Genomic DNA, 22275 nt, shown 5'->3' with positions numbered 1-22275 from the left:
AGTTTTACGTCGCTTTGAGCAATATTCCAGCAATATCGCTTCAGCGGACACCAGAAAAGGTCTTCACACCTTGTATCCATGTGGGAAATCGAACCCGGGTCTTCGGCGTGACGAGCGAACGCTTCAACCACTAGGCTACATCAACCCCTCAACCTGTAAGCCTGTGAAAAAGGAAAGTTACCTGTATCACCTACTAGGTTCACGTATTTTGTCATGTAAACTTCAACTTAATTATTCTCTGATTATACAGCGGTTCTTGACACGGAGATCGGTTCTCAAGGGGAAGAATGAACACGGAGCCAGATTTGGAACTTCCATCAGTAACCTGGGAGACATCAACGGTGATGGCTATTCAGGTGAGATTGAAACTGGCATTAGTAAATTTGGAGACATAAAAGGTTTGGGATATTGAGCTGAGACTCTTTTGCTGTACTGGGGGCGTACTAGAAACGTTCTTCACACATAGTACCCATAAGTGGAATCGAACTCTGGCCTTCAGCGTGATGAACACTTTAACCACTACCCTACCCACCATTCCATCTGTTTGTTTGTTTGTTGTTTAATGCCGCACTCGGCTTATATATGGCGGCGGTCTGCAAATAATCGAGTCTGGACCAGCCAGTCCGGTGCTCAACAGCATGAGCATTGATCTACGCTACTGGGATACGATGACATGTGTCAACCAAGTCAGTGAACCTGACGACAAGCATGGATTGATGAAGAGCAATTCTAATCCGGATACAACGGGTCAGGTGAGACTGGTATTGTCATTGTTAACCGTGGAGACTTAATCATGGGCCAGTGGTGGGTGTTGATGTGAGTCCATAACAGTCATCTGTAACCAGTACAATTCTGAGGGGTTATGGAAGTGAGAAGTTAACTGTCTTTGGTAGCCTTTGAGAGATAATACATGCCTTGCATCTCATGAATATGTCGTTACCATCTTCCAGATGTTGCTGTTGGAGCGCCATACGAGGATGAAGGACGCGGGGCGGTATACATCTACCACGGAGGGGAAGGAGGGGTGAACGCCGAGGCCATGCAGAGAATAGGAGGCCGCGACATCAACGACACGGAGACAGTGGCGTCTTTTGGCTGGAGCATCTCCAAACCTGCCGACGTGGACGGCAACAACTATCCGGGTGCAGTTGGATGTCGTCTCTTGTAGTGTCATACAGATGGATGTAGTTCTGTGTAGTGTCATACAGATGGATGTAGTTATGTGTAGTGTCATATAGATGGATGAAGTTTATGTGTAGTGTCATATAGATCGATGTAGTTTATGTGTAGTGCCATACAGATGGATGTAGTTTATGTGAAGTGTCATATAGATGGATGTAGTTTATGTGAAGTGTCATATAGATGGATGTAGTTTATGTGTAGTGTCATATAGATGGATGTAGTTTATGTGTAGTGTCATACAGATGGATGTAGTTTATGTGTAGTGTCATACAGATGGATGTAGTTTATGTGTAGTGCCATACAGATGGATGTAGTTTATGTGTAGTGTCATACAGATGGATGTAGTTTATGTGTAGTGTCATACAGATGGATGTAGTTCCGTGTATCGTAATACAGATGGATGTAGTTCCATGTAGTGTCATACAGATGAATGTAGTTCCATGTAGTGCCATACAGATGGATGTAGTTATGTGTAGTGCCATACAGATGGATGTAGTTTATGTGTACTGCCATGCATTCCTGAGTGGTGTGACGCAATGTGCAGCGTCAAATATTTATTACCATTCGTTTTCACACCATTATATCAAACGATGAACCTGTCTGTGAACATACTTCGTGAAACTGTCTTGCCCACTTGACATGACTGAAATATTTGACATAACTAAATTGTCCACTCCTTGTAGATATCGCTGTCGGGGCGTACCTCTCGGATTCTGCAGTCATTCTCAGAACGAGGCCCATAGTTGACCTCCACGCCAACGTCACGACTGACCCCCAGCTGATCATCAAGGACAGGTCCAATTGTCCGGCGGGGACTAACGCCGACAGATGTTTCCTGTTGAGGATCTGCTTCCACTACACCGGAGTCAGCCTACCTTCCAGCCTCAGTAAGGCTCTACATTCAAGTGACAGAAGCATATTTTTAAGGGACGGTGGGGTAGCCCAGTGGTTAAAACGTTCGCTCGTCACGCCGAAGAGCCGGGTTCGATTCCCCACTTGGGTATCATGTATGAAGCCCATTTCTGGTGTCCCCCGACGTGAAATTGCCGGAATATTGATAAAAGTAAACTCACTCACGCACTAAATACATATGTCTTATACAACTCCACATGGTGTAATGTTACACATTATGTCTTATATTACCCCATAACACAATAACCCGTGAAGGAGCGGGTTAGAAATGATCTTCAGCTTATCGCAAGAGGCGACAAACGGAATCGGGTGGTCAGGCTCGCTGACTTGGTTGACACACGTCATCGGTTCCCAATCGATGCTCATGCTGTTGATCACTGGCTTTTCTGGTCTCGATTATTTACGAACCACCGCCATATAGCTTGAATATTGCTGAGTGCGGCGTAAAACTAAACTCACTAACCACAAGATGGTGTAACGCTGCAGCTGTATAATTAGCATAACCGCCCTATGTAACGCTACACGTGTATATGTTACGAAACCCACTTGGTGTAACGCTACACGTGTATATGTTACGAAACCCACATGGTCTAACGCTACACGTGTATATGTTACGAAACCCACTTGGTCTAACGCTACACGTGTATATGTTACGAAACCCACTTGGTCTAACGCTACACGTGTATATGTTACGAAACCCACTTGGTCTAACGCTACACGTGTATATGTTACGAAACCCACTTGGTCTAACGCTACACGTGTATATGTTACGAAACCCACTTGGTCTAACGCTACACGTGTATATGTTACGAAACCCACTTGGTCTAACGCTACACGTGTATATCTTACGAAACCCACTTGGTGTAACGCTACACGTGTATATGTTACGAAACCCACTTGGTCTAACGCTACACATGTATATGTTACGAAACCCACTTGGTCTAACGCTACACGTGTATATGTTACGAAACCCACTTGGTCTAACGCTACACGTGTATATGTTACGAAACCCACTTGGTCTAACGCTTGGTCTACACGTGTATATGTTACGAAACCCACTTGGTCTAACGCTACACGTGTATATGTTACGAAACCCACTTGGTCTAACGCTACACGTATATGTTACGAAACCCACTTGGTCTAACGCTACACGTGTATATGTTACGAAACCCACTTGGTGTAACGCTACACGTGTATATGTTACGAAACCCACTTGGTCTAACGCTACACGTGTATATGTTACGAAACCCACTTGGTCTAACGCTACACGTGTATATGTTACGAAAACCCACTTGGTCTAACGCTACACGTGTATATGTTACGAAACCCACTTGGTCTACGCTACGTGTATATGTTACGAAACCCACTTGGTCTAACGCTACACGTGTATATGTTACGAAACCCTACTTGGTTACGAAACCCACTTGGTCTAACGCTACACGTGTATATGTAAGGCTACACGTATATGTTACGAAACCCACCACTTGGTCTAACGCTACACGTGTATATGTTACGAAACCCACTTGGTCTAACGCTACACGTGTATATGTTACGAAACCCACTTGGTCTAACGCTACACGTGTATATGTTACGAAACCCACTTGGTCTAACGCTACACGTGTATATGTTACGAAACCCACTTGGTGTAACGCTACACGTGTTATGTTACGAAACCCACTTGGTCTAACCCAACTACACGTGTATATGGCGCTACACGTGTATATGTTACGAAACCCACTTGGTCTAACGCTACATACGTGTATATGTTACGAAACCCACTTGGTCTAACGCTACACGTGTATATGTTACAGAAACCCACTTGGTCTAACGCTACACGTGTATATGTTACGAAACCCACTTGGTCTAACGCTACACGTGTATATGTTACGAAACCCACTTGGTCTAACGCTACACGTATGTTACGATGCTACACGCACGAAACCCACTTGGTCTTAACGCTACACGTGTATATGTTACGAAAACCCACTTGGTCTAACGCTACACGTGTATATGTTACGAAACCCACTTGGTCTAACGCTACACGTGTATATGTTACGAAACCCACTTGGTCTAACGCTACACGTGTATATGTTACGAAACCCACTTGGTCTAACGCTACACGTATATATGTATATGTTACGAAACCCACTTGGTCCTAACGCTACACGTATATGTTACGAAACCCACTTGGTCTAACGCTACACGTGTATATGTTACAAACCCACTTGGTCTAACGCTACACGTATATATGTTACGAAACCCACTTGGTACTAACGCTACACGTGTATATGTTACGAAACCCACATGGTCTAACGCTACACGTGTATATGTTACGAAACCCACTTGGTCTAACGCTACACGTGTATATGTTACGAAACCCACTTGGTGTAAGGCTACACGTGTATATGTTACGAAACCCACTTGGTCTAACGCTACACGTGTATATGTTACGAAACCCACTTGGTCTAACGCTACACGTGTATATGTTACGAAACCCACTTGGTGTAACGCTACACGTGTATATGTTACGAAACCCACTTGGTCTAACGCTACACGTGTATATGTTACGAAACCCACTTGGTCTAACGCTACACGTGTATATGTTACGAAACCCACTTGGTCTAACGCTACACGTGTATATGTTACGAAACCCACTTGGTCTAACGCTACACGTATATGTTACGAAACCCACTTGGTGTAACGCTACACGTGTATATGTTACGAAACCCACTTGGTCTAACGCTACACGTGTATATGTTACGAAACCCACTTGGTCTAACGCTACACGTGTATATGTTCACGAAACCCACTTGGTCTAACGCTACACGTGTATATGTTACGAAACCCACTTGGTCTAACGCTACGTGTATATGTTACGAAACCCACTTGGTGTAAGGCTACACGTGTATATGTTACGAAACCCACTTGGTGTAACGCTACACGTGTATATGTTACGAAACCCACTTGGTGTAACGCTACACGTGTATATGTTACGAAACCCACTTGGTCTAACGCTACACGTGTATATGTTACGAAACCCACTTGGTCTAACGCTACGTGTATATGTTACGAAACCCACTTGGTCTAACGCTACACGTGTATATGTTACGAAACCCACTTGGTCTAACGCTACACGTGTATATGTTACGAAACCCACTTGGTGTAAGGCTACACGTGTATATGTTACGAAACCCACTTGGTCTAACGCTACACGTGTATATGTTACGAAACCCACTTGGTGTAACGCTACACGTATATATCTTACGAGACCCACTTGGTGTAACGCTAACGCTACGTGTATATCTTACGAAACCCACTTGGTGTAACGCTACTACGTGTATATCTTACGAAACCCACTTGGTGTAAGGCTACACGTGCATATCTTACGAAACCCACTTGGTGTAAGGCTACACGTGTATATCTTATGAAACCCACTTGGTGTAAGGCTACACGTGCATATCTTATGAAACCCACTTGGTGTAACGCTACACGTGCATATCTTACGAAAAACACGCGCATGTCTAATTTAACCCTCTTGTTGTAACGCTAAAGGCATTCATTTTAAAAAAACAATGTAACTTTACACGCATATATTTTATAGAGACCCAACAATGTAACGCTTCACGCGTATGTTTTATAGAAAATAACACGGTGTATGTTTTCTATAACCCCAGGTTTTAATGATATACGTGTGTGTGCCATATGTCCCTTTTGGTGTAACGCTACACTTGTACATGTGTGTCTCATATAACCCCAGGTGTTAGTTATACACTTGTATGTCTCATATACCCATTTAGTGTAACTCTGTGCGTGTTTTTCAGGGTTTGCGTTCGATCTTTCCATGGATACACAAAAAGGAAACGGACAAAAACGTATATTGCTGAACTCCACACAGGGCTACGTGGGCTTCATATCTGATGTAATAACCGCAAAAAGCCAAACAGAAGTGTGCCGGGAGTTTCAAGCAATCAGCGAAAATGTAAGATAAGTTTTGTGCATCTTGTTTCAGCTTCACCCGCCAATGAATGACGATTTGGAACAGACATTTTCGCTTTGTATCAGGGTGATGCCAGTTTACTATCTATTGCCAGTCAGCCTGACCACCCGATCCCTTTAGTCGCCTCTTACGACAAGCATGGGTTACTGAAGGTTCATTCTAACCCGGAGCTTCACGGGTTGCTTATGAAACTGCGCGATACACTTTAATATACTCTCCCAAAAAAGAAACGCAAATAGGAATTTCAACTGTATTTTTATGTTTATTTTGAAACATCTTGTAGGCTTTATGAGTCAAATGAAATATAGCGAAATTGCACACTGGGAATGCAGACTTATCCGTCTTTGGCACCAACTCGAGGAAAGTCGGTTTGAGTATCACATGGAGACGTGTGGTGGCGCTGAAGTCAGTACCTCGTGTGACCACCGTGGGCATCCAGAACTGCACGGCATTGCCTCGGCATCGAACGAATAAGTCTCAGAATCTCGCGTTGCCCAATCGCAGCCCACTCTGCCTGTAGTGCCTGTACGAGTTGTTGAAGTGTCTGGGGCTGAGGGTTACGGCGTCCCACCCGTCTGTCCAGGGCATCCCACATATGTTTGATCGGGTTTAAGTCCGGTGATCTTGAGGGCCAGGGGAGCACATTGATGTTGTGGTTCTGGAGGAAGTCTCTAGTGTGACGTGCTGTGTGGGGCCTGGCATTGTCCTGTTGAAACAACTCCTTCTGGCGATCAATGATTGGAAGGAGGTGTGGGCGTAGGATTTCGTCACAGTACCGTTGAGCTGCCAGGTTGCCCTGGATCATCACCAAATCACTTCTCCTACGGCAGGTTATCCCCCCCCACATCATAACACTTTCCCGGCCGAATCTGTCCACCTGGGGAACGCAAGCGTCGGCGAAACATTCACGTCGATGTCTCTACACCCGCATTCTTCCATCGCGTCGTTCCAATAGAAATCGTGATTCATCACTGAACCAGATTCTACGCCAATTCAGTAGGTTCCAGGCCTGAACGTTGGTGCACCATTGAACTCGATGTCGACGATGGTGTTGTCGAAGCACAGGGCCAAAATAAGGTCTTCTGGCACGTAAACCAGCCTCTCTCAACCTGTTCCTGACGGTCTCAGAAAGCCTCCTCAATCCGGGTATTTGTCGAGCGGTATTGGTCGCCGTGATGTACCCGGATGCAGCGATCCTGCGCTGCAGTGGTCGCTCGAGGTCGCCCACTACGAGGGGCATCTGCTACCGAATTCTGCCGGCGATATCTCTCCCAGAGCCGTGAAATGGTGCTTTGGTGAACATTCATGCGTCGGGCAACTGCACGTGAAGACTGGCCAGCTTCAAGCAAACCAATGACGATATGACGGTTGGCTTCACTTAGACGTGGCATTTTGCGTTCGTCAACAATATTCCAAATACAGTGAATAATCGACAGACAGCGATCCACCTTTTATACCCATCATTGAGACTATCTGATCCCCAACTTTCACGTGCATTGCATGTGAATTGTGTATTCTGTGACACTACACGCCGAAATTGAAAATCATCCTGTTAAATACGGGTATTTTACGGATGGTTCGTTTTGTTGTGATGTTTCAAAACATAAACACCATGGGACTGATAAACAGAGCAAAACCTTTTGTAAAATGAATCACATTTTAATTCATTGCTACATGAAATTGCTTTTTTCATGATGCGTTTCTTTTTTTGGAGAGTATACTTTACAATATTAATGTCATTATCATCGCATTTAATTATTGATTATCATTTCTGTACGGATCTTTGTAGAAACGCGCAGATAAGGATCCGTTCACTGTGGTCCGTGTGGAGGCCACGTACCAACTCCCACAACCGGCGGATCCCAACTCCGACATCCAGCCGGTCACCAACAAGTCACGACCCGACAAACTCACCAAGGACGTGAGTGGTTAATAGTAATTCAATGTACTCATGGAAAACCAACATGTACTAAATTTCTAAGAGCACCTTGCACCTTGCGTTATCATTGATGAAGTTACAATGTATCCAAAACGAAGTTTGTCTGAGAATAAAAAGTGACTTGACATTGCGGGTAGGTATAACTTGATCAAGGTACTTTTTTTATATTAATTTGTACTGCTGAAATAGATTTATTTCATTCATAACAATAGTGTTTTTTATGCACTTGCATAAATGGATCTTTATGATTTATTCATAACAGTTTGTTTTCTATTGAACTGGCTAACATTCAACTACTATTCATTCATAACGATATGTTTTCTAACTGCACCAGCTGATAATGAGCTATATGGTTTATTATTATCGATATATATTATTCTTGAACTTGGTAATGAAGATACCTGTGAAGATCCGGGTTAGTATTGATCTTCAGTAACCCATGCTTGTCGTAAAAGGCGACTAATGAGATTGGGTCGTCAGACTCGCTGACTTGGTTGGCACATGTCATCGTAACCCAATTGCGTAGATCGATGCTCATGTTAATCACTTGAGTTTCTGGTCCAGGCACCATTTTACAGGCCGCCCCTATATATCTGGAATATTGCTGAGTGCGACGTTAAACAACAAAGCAATCAACCAAAGCCTTCTTTTTGCACATGTTGTTAGACACAATATAACACTTGCTAGCCTAAGCCTATTTTGTAAGCTTCATTACTGATTCTTGTTGGTGCATATTATGGTCAAAGTTTACTGACCTTGCATCTGTACAGTCATTGAATTTGTACTGCTACTCTATTTGGTAGTGGCATTGACATTCATTTCTAGTAATCTGTTATTTTATAAACCTAGTTTATCATAGTAATAACACACTTGTTAATTTCTAAAAATTCCTTGATATTTATTGGCTCCATACTGAATTCTTGACACGTAATGATTGCCATAATATATAGAGATTATTACACGAGCAAGTGTGTCATGAGTTTCACGAGTTTCTTATTGGTCATATGACACACTCGCTCGTGTGTAATTCCTTTATTATCCATTTTATGTACATTTGTGCAGTAAAACACGGTAAGCAAGTGTGACGGCTCTCTTCATGAACGTTACGTTCAATTGTTTAATGACGTCACAGACGACGAAATACAGAAACAATGGCTTCTTGGCAAAAATGATATGTGCACATTTGCGCATATGATATATATGACACTGGTTATGTTTCACCATATGGTTAATAAATATTTTTATAATTCAGTAATAACAGCATTATTTATCAAAGTTGCAATTTTGTAATTGTCCCTTACAGTCGAGGTTTAGATCTGATAAATGTATTCAAACCTTACATGTAGTTCCTGTAATTGAAAATGAATGAAAGAATTAATGAATGAGTATGATTTTACGCCGCTTTTAGCAATATTCCAGCAATACAATGGCGGGGGGACACCAGAAATGGGCTTCACACATTGTACCCATGTGGGGAATCGAACCCGGGATCTTCGGCGTGACGAGCTAACACTATAACCACTAGGCTACCTCACCGCCCCGAAAATAATTCTAGTGAGATTTAATAGCCAACATAAAAATTTGACTGCTTCACAATTCACTCCATTTTGTTTATCTTTTGTTGTATTTTCTTCCCAGGTGGCCTTTCAACTTGAATGTGGTGACGACAACCAGTGCTGGTCAGACCTCGTCCTTGACCTGTATGCACGTATCAATAACGAGGATGGGGCCGTTATTAGGGAGGATTTGAACAAGGATATCGTTATCAATGCTACAAAAGGCCTGGTGCTTGACGTGGCTGTCAGGAACGACAAGGAAACGGCATTTGCCACAGTCATATATGTCACCTGGTATGGGAGCGTGGCAATACAGACGACAGAATCATCGCCACAACAACCTGTCATCTGCGACGGAGACCCTGAGGAAATGGGAGTTTCCCGATATCGGCTGAAATGTGACGTTCTTCTTCCGGTGTATTCCAACGCGAAATTTGCCTTTAACGTCTTCTACAGAGCCGATAGTATAAGGACGGATATGTCTCCTCTACAATTTAACGTCTCTGTGCAGACCGGAAGTAACGAGACGACACCGGATAACAACAAAGCCAGTCTAACTACTCGCGTCTGGATCGATGCTCAAACAGGAATCAATGGGTAACTGCTTGTCTGTCGCACAGTCCCTGAACCACATTATTTTCCCTTATGCCTAACCCTCCCTGAAATGCTAAGCCCTGAATGAAGCAAGTCTAGACTTCCTCAGGTTCAGAATCCCCATCTCACTGGGCTCCTTTTCAATGTAAATGTGATTATTTTTCACTATCAAAATCATGTATTGCCATAATATATCTTACAATTTGGATAGGAAGTATAAGCGTGAACAAACCTTTCAAGGACAGACGTTTTATGAACACACCACCATTTCTCTTTATCACCACCTCTAAACACAACGCATTGGATGCATGCGCACAACGCAGTAGCCCCATACACGTACATGGGGTGTCATTCTTGATTTTGACGGTTTCCAAGAAGGTCGATAAATCACTGTAGACCAATCATCTTGCATCACACAGTTGTTAGTGTTTGTTTCTAGCTTTTGTTTGAAAATGAAAATCGTGCACATGAAAATTTCACGTCATACACCAATCATCTTTCAAGTGCGATTACTGGACGAACAACTATGGTCATAAGGAGAGAGTGAGTGGGTTACTTTTACGCCGCAATGAGCAATATTCCAGCTGTATATGGCGGCAGTCTGTAAATAATCAGAGTCTGGACCAGACAATCCAGTGATCAACAGCATGAGCATCGATCTGCGCATTTGAGAACCGATGACATGTGTCAACCAAGTCAGCGAGCCTGACCACCCGATCCCGTTAGTCGCTTCTTATGACAAGCATGGGTTACTGAAGATTCATTCTAACCCGGACCTTCACGGGTACGTAATAAGGAAGTGCAAGTGGTGATGCACTCTCAAACCATTCAGTATTATCATGTCAACATTGATTGACTCCGATATATTTCCCAGTCTTTTAAATTGTAAAGGAAAAATGAAGTTCTCCTACTTTTTTTAAGAGTATATTATCAACATCTCTCAGTCCCTAATATTCGTTATGACCAAAATATACGCCTAAAGCACAGGTGTATGGAAACACACATGTATATGACATATCTTTTTGTGCACTCCAGAAACTCCGATCCCCACCAAATTCTGGTACGGATGGATGAACTGGACAAAACCAAGGTTACCATGGGGCACAAATACGTCATCAAGAACGCTGGCCCCAGTTTCTTGCCGCACACACGTGTCTCCGTCAACCTTCCATACTTCAACCAGAAGAAGGAGGCGCTAGTGGAGGCAGTAGACATCAGGGTAAGGACTCGATGTGAGGTGTGCTGCTCTGCCTGATGAATGTAAGGAGTATGAGATGTAAGAAAGGGGCGGATCTCAGGGTAAGGACTCGATGTGAGGTGTGCAATGTAAGGAGTATGAGATGTAAGAAAGGGGCGGATCTCAGAGTAAGGACTCGATGTGAGGTGTGCTGCTCTGCCTGATGAATGTAAGGAGTATGAGATGTAAGAAAGAGGCGGATCTCAGGGTATGGACTCGATGTGAGGTGTACTGCTCTGCCTGATGAATGTAGGAATCATGATATGTTACAAAGGAGTAGATCTCAGGGTAATTGCTCGGTGGGAGGTGTACAGATCTGTCTGGTGAATGTAGGAATCATGATATGTAACAAAGGAGTAGATCTCAGGGTAATTGCTCGGTGGGAGGTGTACAGATCTGTCTGATGAATGTAGGAATCATGATATGTTACAAAGGAGTAGATCTCAGGGTAATTGCTCGGTGGGAGGTGTACAGATCTGTCTGGTGAATGTAAGAATCATGATATGTAACAAAGGAGTAGATCTCAGGGTAAGGGGTAATTGCTCGGTGGATCTTAGGATAAGTGCTCGGTGGGAGGTTTGCAGATCTGTCTGATAAATGTGAGAAGCGTGAGATTTAACAAAGGAGTAGATCTTAGGATAAGTGCTCGGTGCAAGGTTTGCAGATCTGTCTGATAAAAGTGAGAAGCGTGAGATTTAACAAAGGAGTAGATCTTAGGATAAGTGCTCGGTGCAAAGTTTGCAGATCTGTCTGATAAATGTGAGAAGCGTGAGATTTAACAAAGGAGTAGATCTTAGGATAAGTGTTCGGTGCAAGGTTTGCAGATCTGTCTGATAAATGTGAGAAGCGTGAGATTTAACAAAAGAGTAGATCTTAGGATAAGTGCTCGGTGTAAGGTTTGCAGATCTGTCTGATAAATGGTGAGAAGCGTGAGATTTAACAAAGGAGTAGATCTTAAGATAAGTGCTCGATGCAAGGTTTGCAGATCTGTCTGATAAATGTGAGAAGCGTGAGATTTAACAAAGGAGTAGATCTTAGGATAAGTGTTCGGTGCAAGGTTTGCAGATCTGTCTGATTAATGTGAGAAGCGTGAGATTTAACAAAGGAGTAGATCTTAGGATAAGTGCTCGGTGCAAGGTTTGCAGATCTGTCAGATAAAAGTGAGAAGCGTGAGATTTAACAAAGGAGTAGATCTTAGGATAAGTGTTCGGTGCAAGGTTTGCAGATCTGTCTGATTAATGTGAGAAGCGTGAGATTTAACAAAGGAGTAGATCTTAGGATAAGTGCTCGGTGCAAAGTTTGCAGATCTGTCTGATAAATGTGAGAAGCGTGAGATTTAACAAAGGAGTAGATCTCAGGGTAAGTGCTCGGTGCAAAGTTTGCAGATCTTTCTGATAAATGTGAGAAGCGTGAGATTTAACAAAGGAGTAGATCTTAAGATAAGTGCTCGGTGCAAGGTTTGCAGATCTGTCTGATAAATGTGAGAAGCGTGAGATTTAACAAAGGAGTAGATCTTAAGATAAGTGCTCGGTGCAAGGTTTGCAGATCTGTCTGATAAATGTGAGAACCGTGAGATTTAACAAAGGTGTGGATCTGAGGGTAAGTGCTCGGTGTGAGGTTTGCTGGTCCATCTGTTTCTTCCCAGCTCGAGGTATGGAAGGAGCCTTCCTCTGGTGTATATCAAAGGAACGGATTGTAAACACACTCATCTATCTTTTTCCAAAGCTTATACAAGAGGATGGAACCAGCGTTGCCTGTCCACAATACCATGAAAGTGAAGGTATCGGCCAAAATACAACCACATCTCCGACCACGACTACGACTACGACTGAGTCAGGAGAGAGAACTACCGCCAACCTACCTCCCATGCCACCTTCAAGTTTAAAAGAGAAACCGCTGGCCGTCTCAAGAAACATCGGTAGCAACGTCATTCGCATGGTAACTGGACTGACGCAGTCTCTAAAATTGTACTCAAATGCACTCAAATGCAATCAAACATCATCACGTGTGTAAGGTGATGCTTTGATGTTGTGTTATTTTGTTATCAAAATAATAATAACGATGATGATAATAATGTCAAAATACACTCGACTCAGGCAGTTATGGGAGCGGTGGGGTAGCCTAGTGGTTAAAGCGTTCGCTCCTCACGCCGAAGACCTGGGTTTGCTTCCCCACATGGGTATAATCTATGAAGCCCATTTCTGGCGTCCCCCGCCGTGATACTGATGGAATATTAAAGCCGGCATAATATCATACTCGTCCATATCTATAATGCGTTGTTTGAAAATACATCTGTACTACTCCCACACTCATACTCACTCACTCACTTCAGTATGCTCAAAGCGTCTTGTACGGTAGAGGTTTCAGGGACTGTAATATCGACAAAAGAGTTGAATGTTGGTCCTGAGTTTGCCCCTACTTTCAACACGGAGGCAATGTTAAAGCTGGTAAAAGATTGAACTAAAATCCCTCTTGTTTTAAATCTGCCTTATGTTTTAAATTATTGAAGAACCCGTATCATAACACACGCGTTGCTGTCATTTGTAAAACATCCAAAGACGGTTAGTGATTGAAGATTTGTGTGATTGTCTGCTTTACAGGACTGTGTCGACTTCAAGTGCGTTGAGTACACCTGTCCCCTGCATCATCTCAGCCCGGGGAGTAGTGCCATCGTCAACATCACCGTCTGGATCCCAGGAAGCAAACTCCCCTTTCAAGATGTGGGTAACTTCGTGCTCAAATTGGGACGGTGGGGTAGCCTAGTGGTTAAAGCGTTCGCTCTTCACGCCGATGATCCGGGTTCAATTGCACACATGGGTACAACGTGTGAAGCCCATTCCTGGTGTCCCCCGCTGTGGTATTGCTGTAATATTGCTAAAGGCGGCGTAAAAGTAAACTCACTCAAACTTCCCTTTTATGATGTAAGTAGCTTAATGCTCATATTTGGTTTGTAATCTTGATGTTGACCGCCAATTAGAAAAGTCGACAGTTGTTTAGGGACAATCCTCCTGTACCCAGTTGCACAAAGTCTTCAAACTGCCCTTTTATTAATTGGGTAATTTCGTGCTCATATTTGGTTTGTATTCTACATGTGGTTGATCTTCAGTTGGTAAGGTCGACAGTTGCTAAGAAGAAACCTTCCTGGACCCACTTGCACTAATTGTTCACAGCGCTAAGATGATCCATGGCCAATAAAGTATGGATGTAACGATCACCTTAAGTCTAAAATCGCTTTGTGAAACTCCTGGAGCGCGCGCGCGTGCGTGCGTGCGTGCTTGTGTTTTCATGTGTGTGGGACGTATTTCTCTGACGTGTGTACAGTGTGTGTTGTGTGCGTGCGTGTGTGTGTGTGTGTCTGTTTGTGTGTTGACTGCATCGTACATGCCCCAGTTGTCCAATTCGCTGTACATGTAATCAAGATGATATATGAACAGCTAGGCTGATGTCGCACCGTAATCTATCGCAAGTTTTGTAACTTGTGGAGCAGACGATTAAATATTCATGGCACTAGTTGAGGGAATATAATAACGCGCTTTTCCAGGCATCAGTGTTTTGTTGTGTCACTCGTAGCTGTTCGTAGTTGACGATGTTGCATTGCTGATGTCGTACTATGCACACGTACAGCTCTTTGTCAGTTAACGAAAATACATCGTGCTTTAACATCATTCCAGCGGGTTGACTTCCTGAGGTACTACACTGAAGCCACCGTGATCCAACCTGACCACCCCCTGCTCTACCCCTGGGGACAGGCTGTCGAGACGAAGGTAAGAGGGGGACATCCCGCCCGGTCCTCCTGTACACATCCCTTACATAACATCGACCGAAACCAATCATGTCGGTATCTACAACAGGTCTTATACGTCGGTAGCAGGATACGCTAATCGTTATGCTGACTCAACACAGATAAGAAGGAAAAGATTGTCCAACACTATGGTGGTGCGCACTCTTGAAAATTGGGGGCGCACACTTCATTTCCACGAGAGTTTCAATGATGGTCATTTAAAAAACTTTCAGGACAAAAGGGGGGGGGGGGGGGAAAGAGTGTGTCCGGATTTCTTGCCAGGAACACAGCCCTTCTGACACTGAGGTAAATGCCGAAGTCTGCGGGGAGTGTTCGGGGAGTCTACATATTCCCGAAACGTTTTCTGTGGGTTTGACTGGCCAGCGCTTCCAGTGAGAAGTTTGGTTCACTGTCTGGGATGCGTGCAAAGGGGGCTACAAAGGCAATGAGCTGATGATGAGCCTTACCAGCCTGACTGTGCCAGGATCACCCACACCCTCTTTTCTACATTTATGTATTTTAATCTGTTAATATCAACCATCATCATCATCATCATCATCATCATCATCATTATCATCATGTGTCATGATCTGACACAACCCAACTAAACCTTCCCTTGATTACAGGTAATGACGCCAATCTACCCCGAAAATCCACCCGGCAAAGTCAACATCTGGATCATCATCGGCAGCGTCCTTGCCGCCATCGTCATCCTCATCATAATCTTCATCGTGCTGTGGAAGGTACATTGTCCGGCCTGAAAATTGTTCATCGTTGTAGTTGTCCGGCCTGAAAATTGTTCAACGTTGTAATTGACGGGACCGTAAATTGTTCAACATTGTAGCTGTCTGGTCTGTAAATTGTTCAACATTATAGTTGTCTGGTCTGTATTTTATTCAACATTGTAGTTGTCTGGCCTGTAAATTGTTCAACATTGTAGTTGTCTGGTCTGTAAATTGTTCAACGTTATAGTTGTCTGGTCTGTAAATTGTTCAACATTGTAGTTGTCTGGTCTGTATATTGTTCAACATTATAGTTGTCTGGTCTGTAAATTGTTCAACATTGTAGTTGTCTGGCCTGTAAATTGTTCAACATTGTAGTTGTCAGGTCTGTAAATTGTTCACCGTTATAGTTGTCTGGTCTGTAAATTGTTCAACATTGTAGTTGTCTGGTCTGTAAATTGTTCAACATTATAGTGGTCTGGTCTGTAAATTGTTCAACATTGTAGTTGTCTGGTCTGTATATTGTTCAACATTATAGTTGTCTGGCCTGTAAATTGTTCAACATTGCAGTTGTCTGGTCTGTATATTGTTCAACATTATAGTTGTCTGGTCCGTAAAGTGTTCAACGTTGTAATAGTCTGGTCTGTAAATTGTTCAACGTTGTAGGTAACGGGACCGTAAAGTGTTCAACATTGCAGTTGTCTCGTCTGTAAATTGTTCAACATTGCAGTTGTCTGGTCTGTAAATTGTTAAACATTGTAGCTGTCTGGTCTGTATATTGTTCAACGTTGTAGTTGACGGGACCGTAAATTGTTCAACGTTGTAGTTGTCTCGTCTGTAAACTGTTCAACGTTGTAGTTGACGGGACCGTAAATTGTTTAACATTGTAGTTGTCTGGTCTGTATATTGTTCAACATTGTAGTTGTCTGGTCCGTAAATTGTTCAACATTGCAGTTGTCTCGTCTGTAAATTGTTCAACATTGTAGTTGACGGGACCGTAAATTGTTCAACATTGTAGTTGTCTCGTCTGTAAACTGTTCAACGTTGTAGTTGACGGGACCGTAAATTGTTCAACGTTGTAGTTGTCTGGACTGTAAATTGTTCAATGTTGTAGTTGTCTGGACCGTAAATTGTTAAACGTTGTAGTTGTCTGGCCTGTAAATTGTTCAACATCGCAGTTGTCTCGTCTGTAAATTGTTCAACATTGCAGTTGTCTGGTCTGTAAATTGTTCAACATTGTAGTTGTCTGGTCTGTATATTGTTCAACGTTGTAGTTGACGGGACCGTAAATTGTTCAACATTGTAGTTGTCTCGTCTGTAAACTGTTCAACGTTGTAGTTGACGGGACCGTAAATTGTTCAACATTGTAGTTGTCTGGTCTGTATATTGTTCAACATTGTAGTTGTCTGGTCCGTAAATTGTTCAACATTGCAGTTGTCTCGTCTGTAAATTGTTCAACATTGTAGTTGACGGGACCGTAAATTGTTCAACATTGTAGTTGTCTCGTCTGTAAACTGTTCAACGTTGTAGTTGTCGGGACCGTAAATTGTTCAACGTTGTAGTTGTCTGGACTGTAAATTGTTCAACGTTGTAGTTGTCTGGCCTGTAAATTGTTCAACATCGCAGTTGTCTCGTCTGTAAATTGTTCAACATTGTAGTTGACGGGACCGTAAATTGTTCAACATTGCAGTTGTCTCGTCTGTAAATTGTTCAACATTGTAGTTGTCTGGCCTGTTTATTGTTCAACGTTGTAGTTGTCTCGTCTGTAAATTGTTCAACATTATAGTTGTCTCGTCTGTAAACTGTTCAACGTAGTAGTTGACGGGACCGTAAATTGTTCAACGTTGTAGTTGTCTGGCCTGTAAATGTTCAACATTGTAGTTGTCTGGCCTGTAAATTGTTCAACGTTGTAGTTGACGGGACCGTAAATTGTTCAACGTTGTAGTTGTCTGGCCTGTAAATTGTTCAACGTTGTAGTTGTCTGGCCTGTAAATTGTTCAACATTGTAGTTGTCTGGTCTGTAAATTGTTCAACGTTGTAGTTGTCTGGTCTGTAAAGTTGTCAACGTTGGAGTTGTCTGGAATACCAACCGCAATAACAAGATATTTAACTGTAACAGACAACCAACCATTCGTACCATATTTCCTATCATAGTGAATGAAACTGGATTTTAATCTTAGCTTGGAAAGACAAACATGAACTCCCTTTAAGTCCATATTTATCGACTTCATTTTATATGATTGTCCCTTAAGACCCTATAAACTAACAATGTGTTTCCAGTGCGGCTTTTTCAAGAGGGAGAAAAAGGCAAGGTGCAGAAATGGAAGCGAGAGAGTGGTTACTACGGGAGAAACCAATCACGTGCTCCACGAAACAGCAAAGCCCCAGAAGACGCCAAAGAGAGTCCAGAAGAGTCCAACGAAAGCCCCATGGAGTCGGCCAAAGATGAAAATGGAGCCATGCCATCATAAAGAACAATAGATATTTAAAAAAATATTTTCTTTAAAATAATGGAAAGCAAAAACTTTGTCTAGGTTTTTACACATAATACCTTTTGTCCAGCAAACAATGTTGCAATGAAAGAAAATGTTTAGTCTCTCCTCTCAAAGAGGAAAATGTTAAAAAGCAACAAAATATTGTACTAAAGAAAACGTCCCTAAACCTATTTATGGTGTACTCAAATGTTCAAAAAAGAAAAGAATGTAACAAAAGCTAAAATATTCTTATAAAAAATATGCAATCCTCACTAAACCTATTTAGGGTGTACACAATATGAATAACTGAACTGTTCAATTTCTCCTTGAAAAGAAAAGAATGTAAAAAAACTAAATACTCTTCTAAAAAACGTCCTCACTAAACCTATTCAGTGTGGACACAGTGTGCTCGACATAATGAGAGTTCAAGAGACAGTGGAAGCAATTTACGACTTCGCTTACTTATATATGCTTGTAAATCCCACCTTTGCATATGGCTAAACAGTTATTGTAAACATTTGAATCATTCTGTACCAACACACATTTCCACAATGAATCCACGTAAATGCATATCTAACATAAGTTTCCATAAATTTAGGTCGACATTTACATGCTGATCTAAAGATCATGTATTCACAGAATGGACGTCTCCCCTTTAATAAATAAAAATATCATTTACTATATCTACATTATATCTGTATAGGGAGTATTTACAACATATGATTGCTACTAATATATGTCACTGATTAAATATTTGGTATTAGCTATGTAAATAAAACAAATATAATTTACTTTCGTTTTACCGTGTGTTCTTGTGCAGTAAATATTCAAGGGTCTAGTACAGTCAGCCCATCATGACTGTCATGTGATGCCGCATCCAAACTGCCAGCGTCGGATAATCCCCGGATATAGATTAACAAACCTCTTCAGCGTTGTCAGCTACAACAGCAACGTCGTTACTGATGTCTAACATCGTCACTAAAAGTATTCAGACTAGTATTCACAAACAAGTAGTGCACATACACAGAGTGAGCGAGTTTAGTTTTACGCCGCTTTTAGCAATATTCCAGCAATATCACTTCGGGGGGACACCAGAAATGGGCTTCAAACATTGAACCCAGGGTACACAGAACCCGGTTTACGGCGTGACGAGCGAACGCTTTAACCACTAGGCTACCCCACCGCCCCCTCATACACAGAAACCATTACGACTAGTATTCACAAACAAGCAAGTCAAAACATTGATTACACAACAGTCTCGTTTCCTGTTGACTGGGTTTCGTCCTATTGCGCAACATAGTACAATGACCAGTCCAGAATTTTTAGACCAATTCATTCAACTGGATACATAAATATTAATCAGTATTATTTGATACATCTAATCACTTGTATATTGAAACACTACGCCCCTTCCAATCCTTACAGACACGTCCTACAGCGTGCTCTGTCGTACAGCGTGCTCTGACAGACAGAAATCTGGAAATCGTGGAAATCCCAAAACGAGGCTCTGCCGCTACAAAAGTTTGGCGGTCTGATAGACTTGATATTATATCAATCAGATTGTGCGTTACAAAACTACACAGAATAAGCACCAAGAAAACACATAACAGGTGTCCCTAGTGAGCCAGATGAATTGTGAATTATTTTACGACCTCATCAAACTGGGCCAGTCTGTGACGTCTTAGTTAAGGTCATGCTGCATACACCTCGCCATAAAAAATAGAAATACGATGTTATTAAAGTTTGAAATTAAAATTAACTTCTTATGAAACAAGGAATTGGAATTCAGTGTAACCATAGTTGTTTGTGGTGTCTCTTCTCACTTTTACACGAGAGTATTCGGATCGGCTGAAAATGTCTGAATAGGTTAGTGAGACTCATGTTTCGGTTTGATAATTCATACACAGAAACCATTATGACTAGTATTCACAAACAAGTATTATTCATACTCCAAACTCACACCAAGAAGCCATTACGATAAGCATTCACAACCAAGTACTCTTTATAAACAGAAACCTTTGTGACTAGCATTCACAACCCGGTATAACTCATACACGGAAGCCATTACGATAAGCATTCACAACCAGGTATTACTCATACACGGAAGCCATTACGATAAGCATTCACAACAAGGCATTACTCATACACGGAAGCCATTACGATAAGCATTCACAACAAGGTATTACTCATACACGGAAGGAAGCCATTACGATAAGCATTCACAACCAGGTATTACTCATACACGGAAGCCATTACGATAAGCATTCACAACCCGGTATTACTCATACACGGAAGCCATTACGATAAGCATTCACAACCCGGTATTACTCATACACGGAAGCCATTACGATAATTCACAACATTTACTCACAAACATAAGCATTATTACTCATACACGGAAGCCATTACGATAAGCATTCACAAACAAGTATTACTCATACATACACGAAGCCATTACGATAAGCATTCACAACAGGTATTACTCATACACGGAAGCCATTACGATAAGCATTCACAACCAGGTATTACTCATACACGGAAGCCATTACGATAAGCATTCACAACCAGGTATTACTCATACACGGAAGCCATTACGATAAGCATTCACAAACAAGTATTACTCATACACGGAAGCCATTACGATAAGCATTCACAAACAAGTATTACTCATACACGGAAGCCATTACGATAAGCATTCACAACAGGTATTACTCATACACGGAAGCCATTACGATAAGCATTCACAACCAGGTATTACTCATACACGGAAGCCATTACGATAAGCATTCACAACCAGGTATTACTCATACACGGAAGCCATTACGATAAGCATTCACAACCAGGTATTACTCATACACAGCAGCTACTGTGGTCACGGAGTCCGCCTCCAAACAGTGTTTATACACACAGAGTGTCCACATCCCAAACCACGTGGATTTGAAAACACCCACATCAGGTCCAGTGACTAGAAACACAAGGCGACATTCAGATAAACAGCTGTGAAACCAGAAACTACCACGCCAGAAAATACGCTGTCTCGATTATCTGAAACAGAGTCTGCTTTGAGCGGCATTTAGAAGCTGGTATGATGAACAGGGACGATTTTGGACAGACAGCTTCTTTATTGCAAGGGATGCGACGTTTCGGTGTAGATGGTAGCACCGTTATCAAGCAAGAGATACACAACGTTATGGACAAGGGCGCAAAAGGCAAAATAGTTGTGAAAACTGGGTGACTGTCCTACATATTCAGCTCCAAAGAATGAGTGCTGAATTTAAGTACTTGGTGGATAGCGCAGAAGATGACTCCAGATATGGTCGTCCTGTAAACGCTTGCGAAACGAGTGGAGGTTGTCCACTACACGGGTATGGCTGCAGGCGATGGCGTTGTTATAAGGACGTGGAGCGATGGGTGAAGCTTTCGCTCGTCACGCCTAGGTTCGATTCCCCACATGGATACAAAGTGTGATAATTAATCAGGGTTAGAATTGGTCTTCATTTACCCATGCTTATCGTAAGAGACGACTGACGGGATCGGGTGGTCAGGCTCGCTGGCTTGGTTGACAAATGTCATCGTATCCCAACTGCGTAGATCGATGTTCATGATGTTGATTACTGGAGTGTCTGGTCCTGACTCGATTTTTACACATACGGTTGGAATATTGCCGAGTGCAGCGTTAAACAACAAACAAACAAAGGCAAAAAACATGGGTATAATGTATGAAGGCTTTTACTGGGGTACCCCACCTTGATATTGCTGGAATATTGCCAAAATGGCACAAGACAATACCCACTCACTAATATGCAATATATGGCTCACACTATTAATGTGGAGACAGCACAGCCCGTCTCAACTGACCACATAAACAAGTTGTCCGCGAC

At 42.4% G+C, this 22275-nt stretch overlaps 1 protein-coding gene across 1 annotated transcript in view; it reads left to right on the top strand.

The window, feature by feature from the left end:
* LOC124266543 (integrin alpha-3-like) overlaps positions 1–19185 on the top strand; it is a 59043-nt gene extending 39858 nt beyond the window's left edge. The window contains exons 10-21 of the mRNA XM_046701342.1: positions 251–356; positions 951–1142; positions 1866–2069; positions 5916–6073; positions 7881–8012; positions 9669–10183; positions 11216–11399; positions 13143–13355; positions 14018–14137; positions 15089–15181; positions 15825–15941; positions 18201–19185. Of these exons, the coding sequence (XP_046557298.1) occupies positions 251–356; positions 951–1142; positions 1866–2069; positions 5916–6073; positions 7881–8012; positions 9669–10183; positions 11216–11399; positions 13143–13355; positions 14018–14137; positions 15089–15181; positions 15825–15941; positions 18201–18401 (2235 nt within the window). The 3' untranslated portion in view covers positions 18402–19185. The remainder of the gene's footprint in view (positions 1–250; positions 357–950; positions 1143–1865; positions 2070–5915; positions 6074–7880; positions 8013–9668; positions 10184–11215; positions 11400–13142; positions 13356–14017; positions 14138–15088; positions 15182–15824; positions 15942–18200) is intronic.
* The last annotated feature ends 3090 nt before the right edge of the window (positions 19186–22275 follow it).

The sequence above is a fragment of the Haliotis rubra genome, unplaced genomic scaffold (genome assembly GCF_003918875.1).
Source record: "Haliotis rubra isolate DU_JTF1 unplaced genomic scaffold, ASM391887v1 Scf1263, whole genome shotgun sequence".
Lineage (NCBI taxonomy): Eukaryota > Metazoa > Mollusca > Gastropoda > Lepetellida > Haliotidae > Haliotis > Haliotis rubra.
Note: the sequence above shows the minus strand (reverse complement) of the source record. Positions and strands in the feature narration are given on the sequence as shown.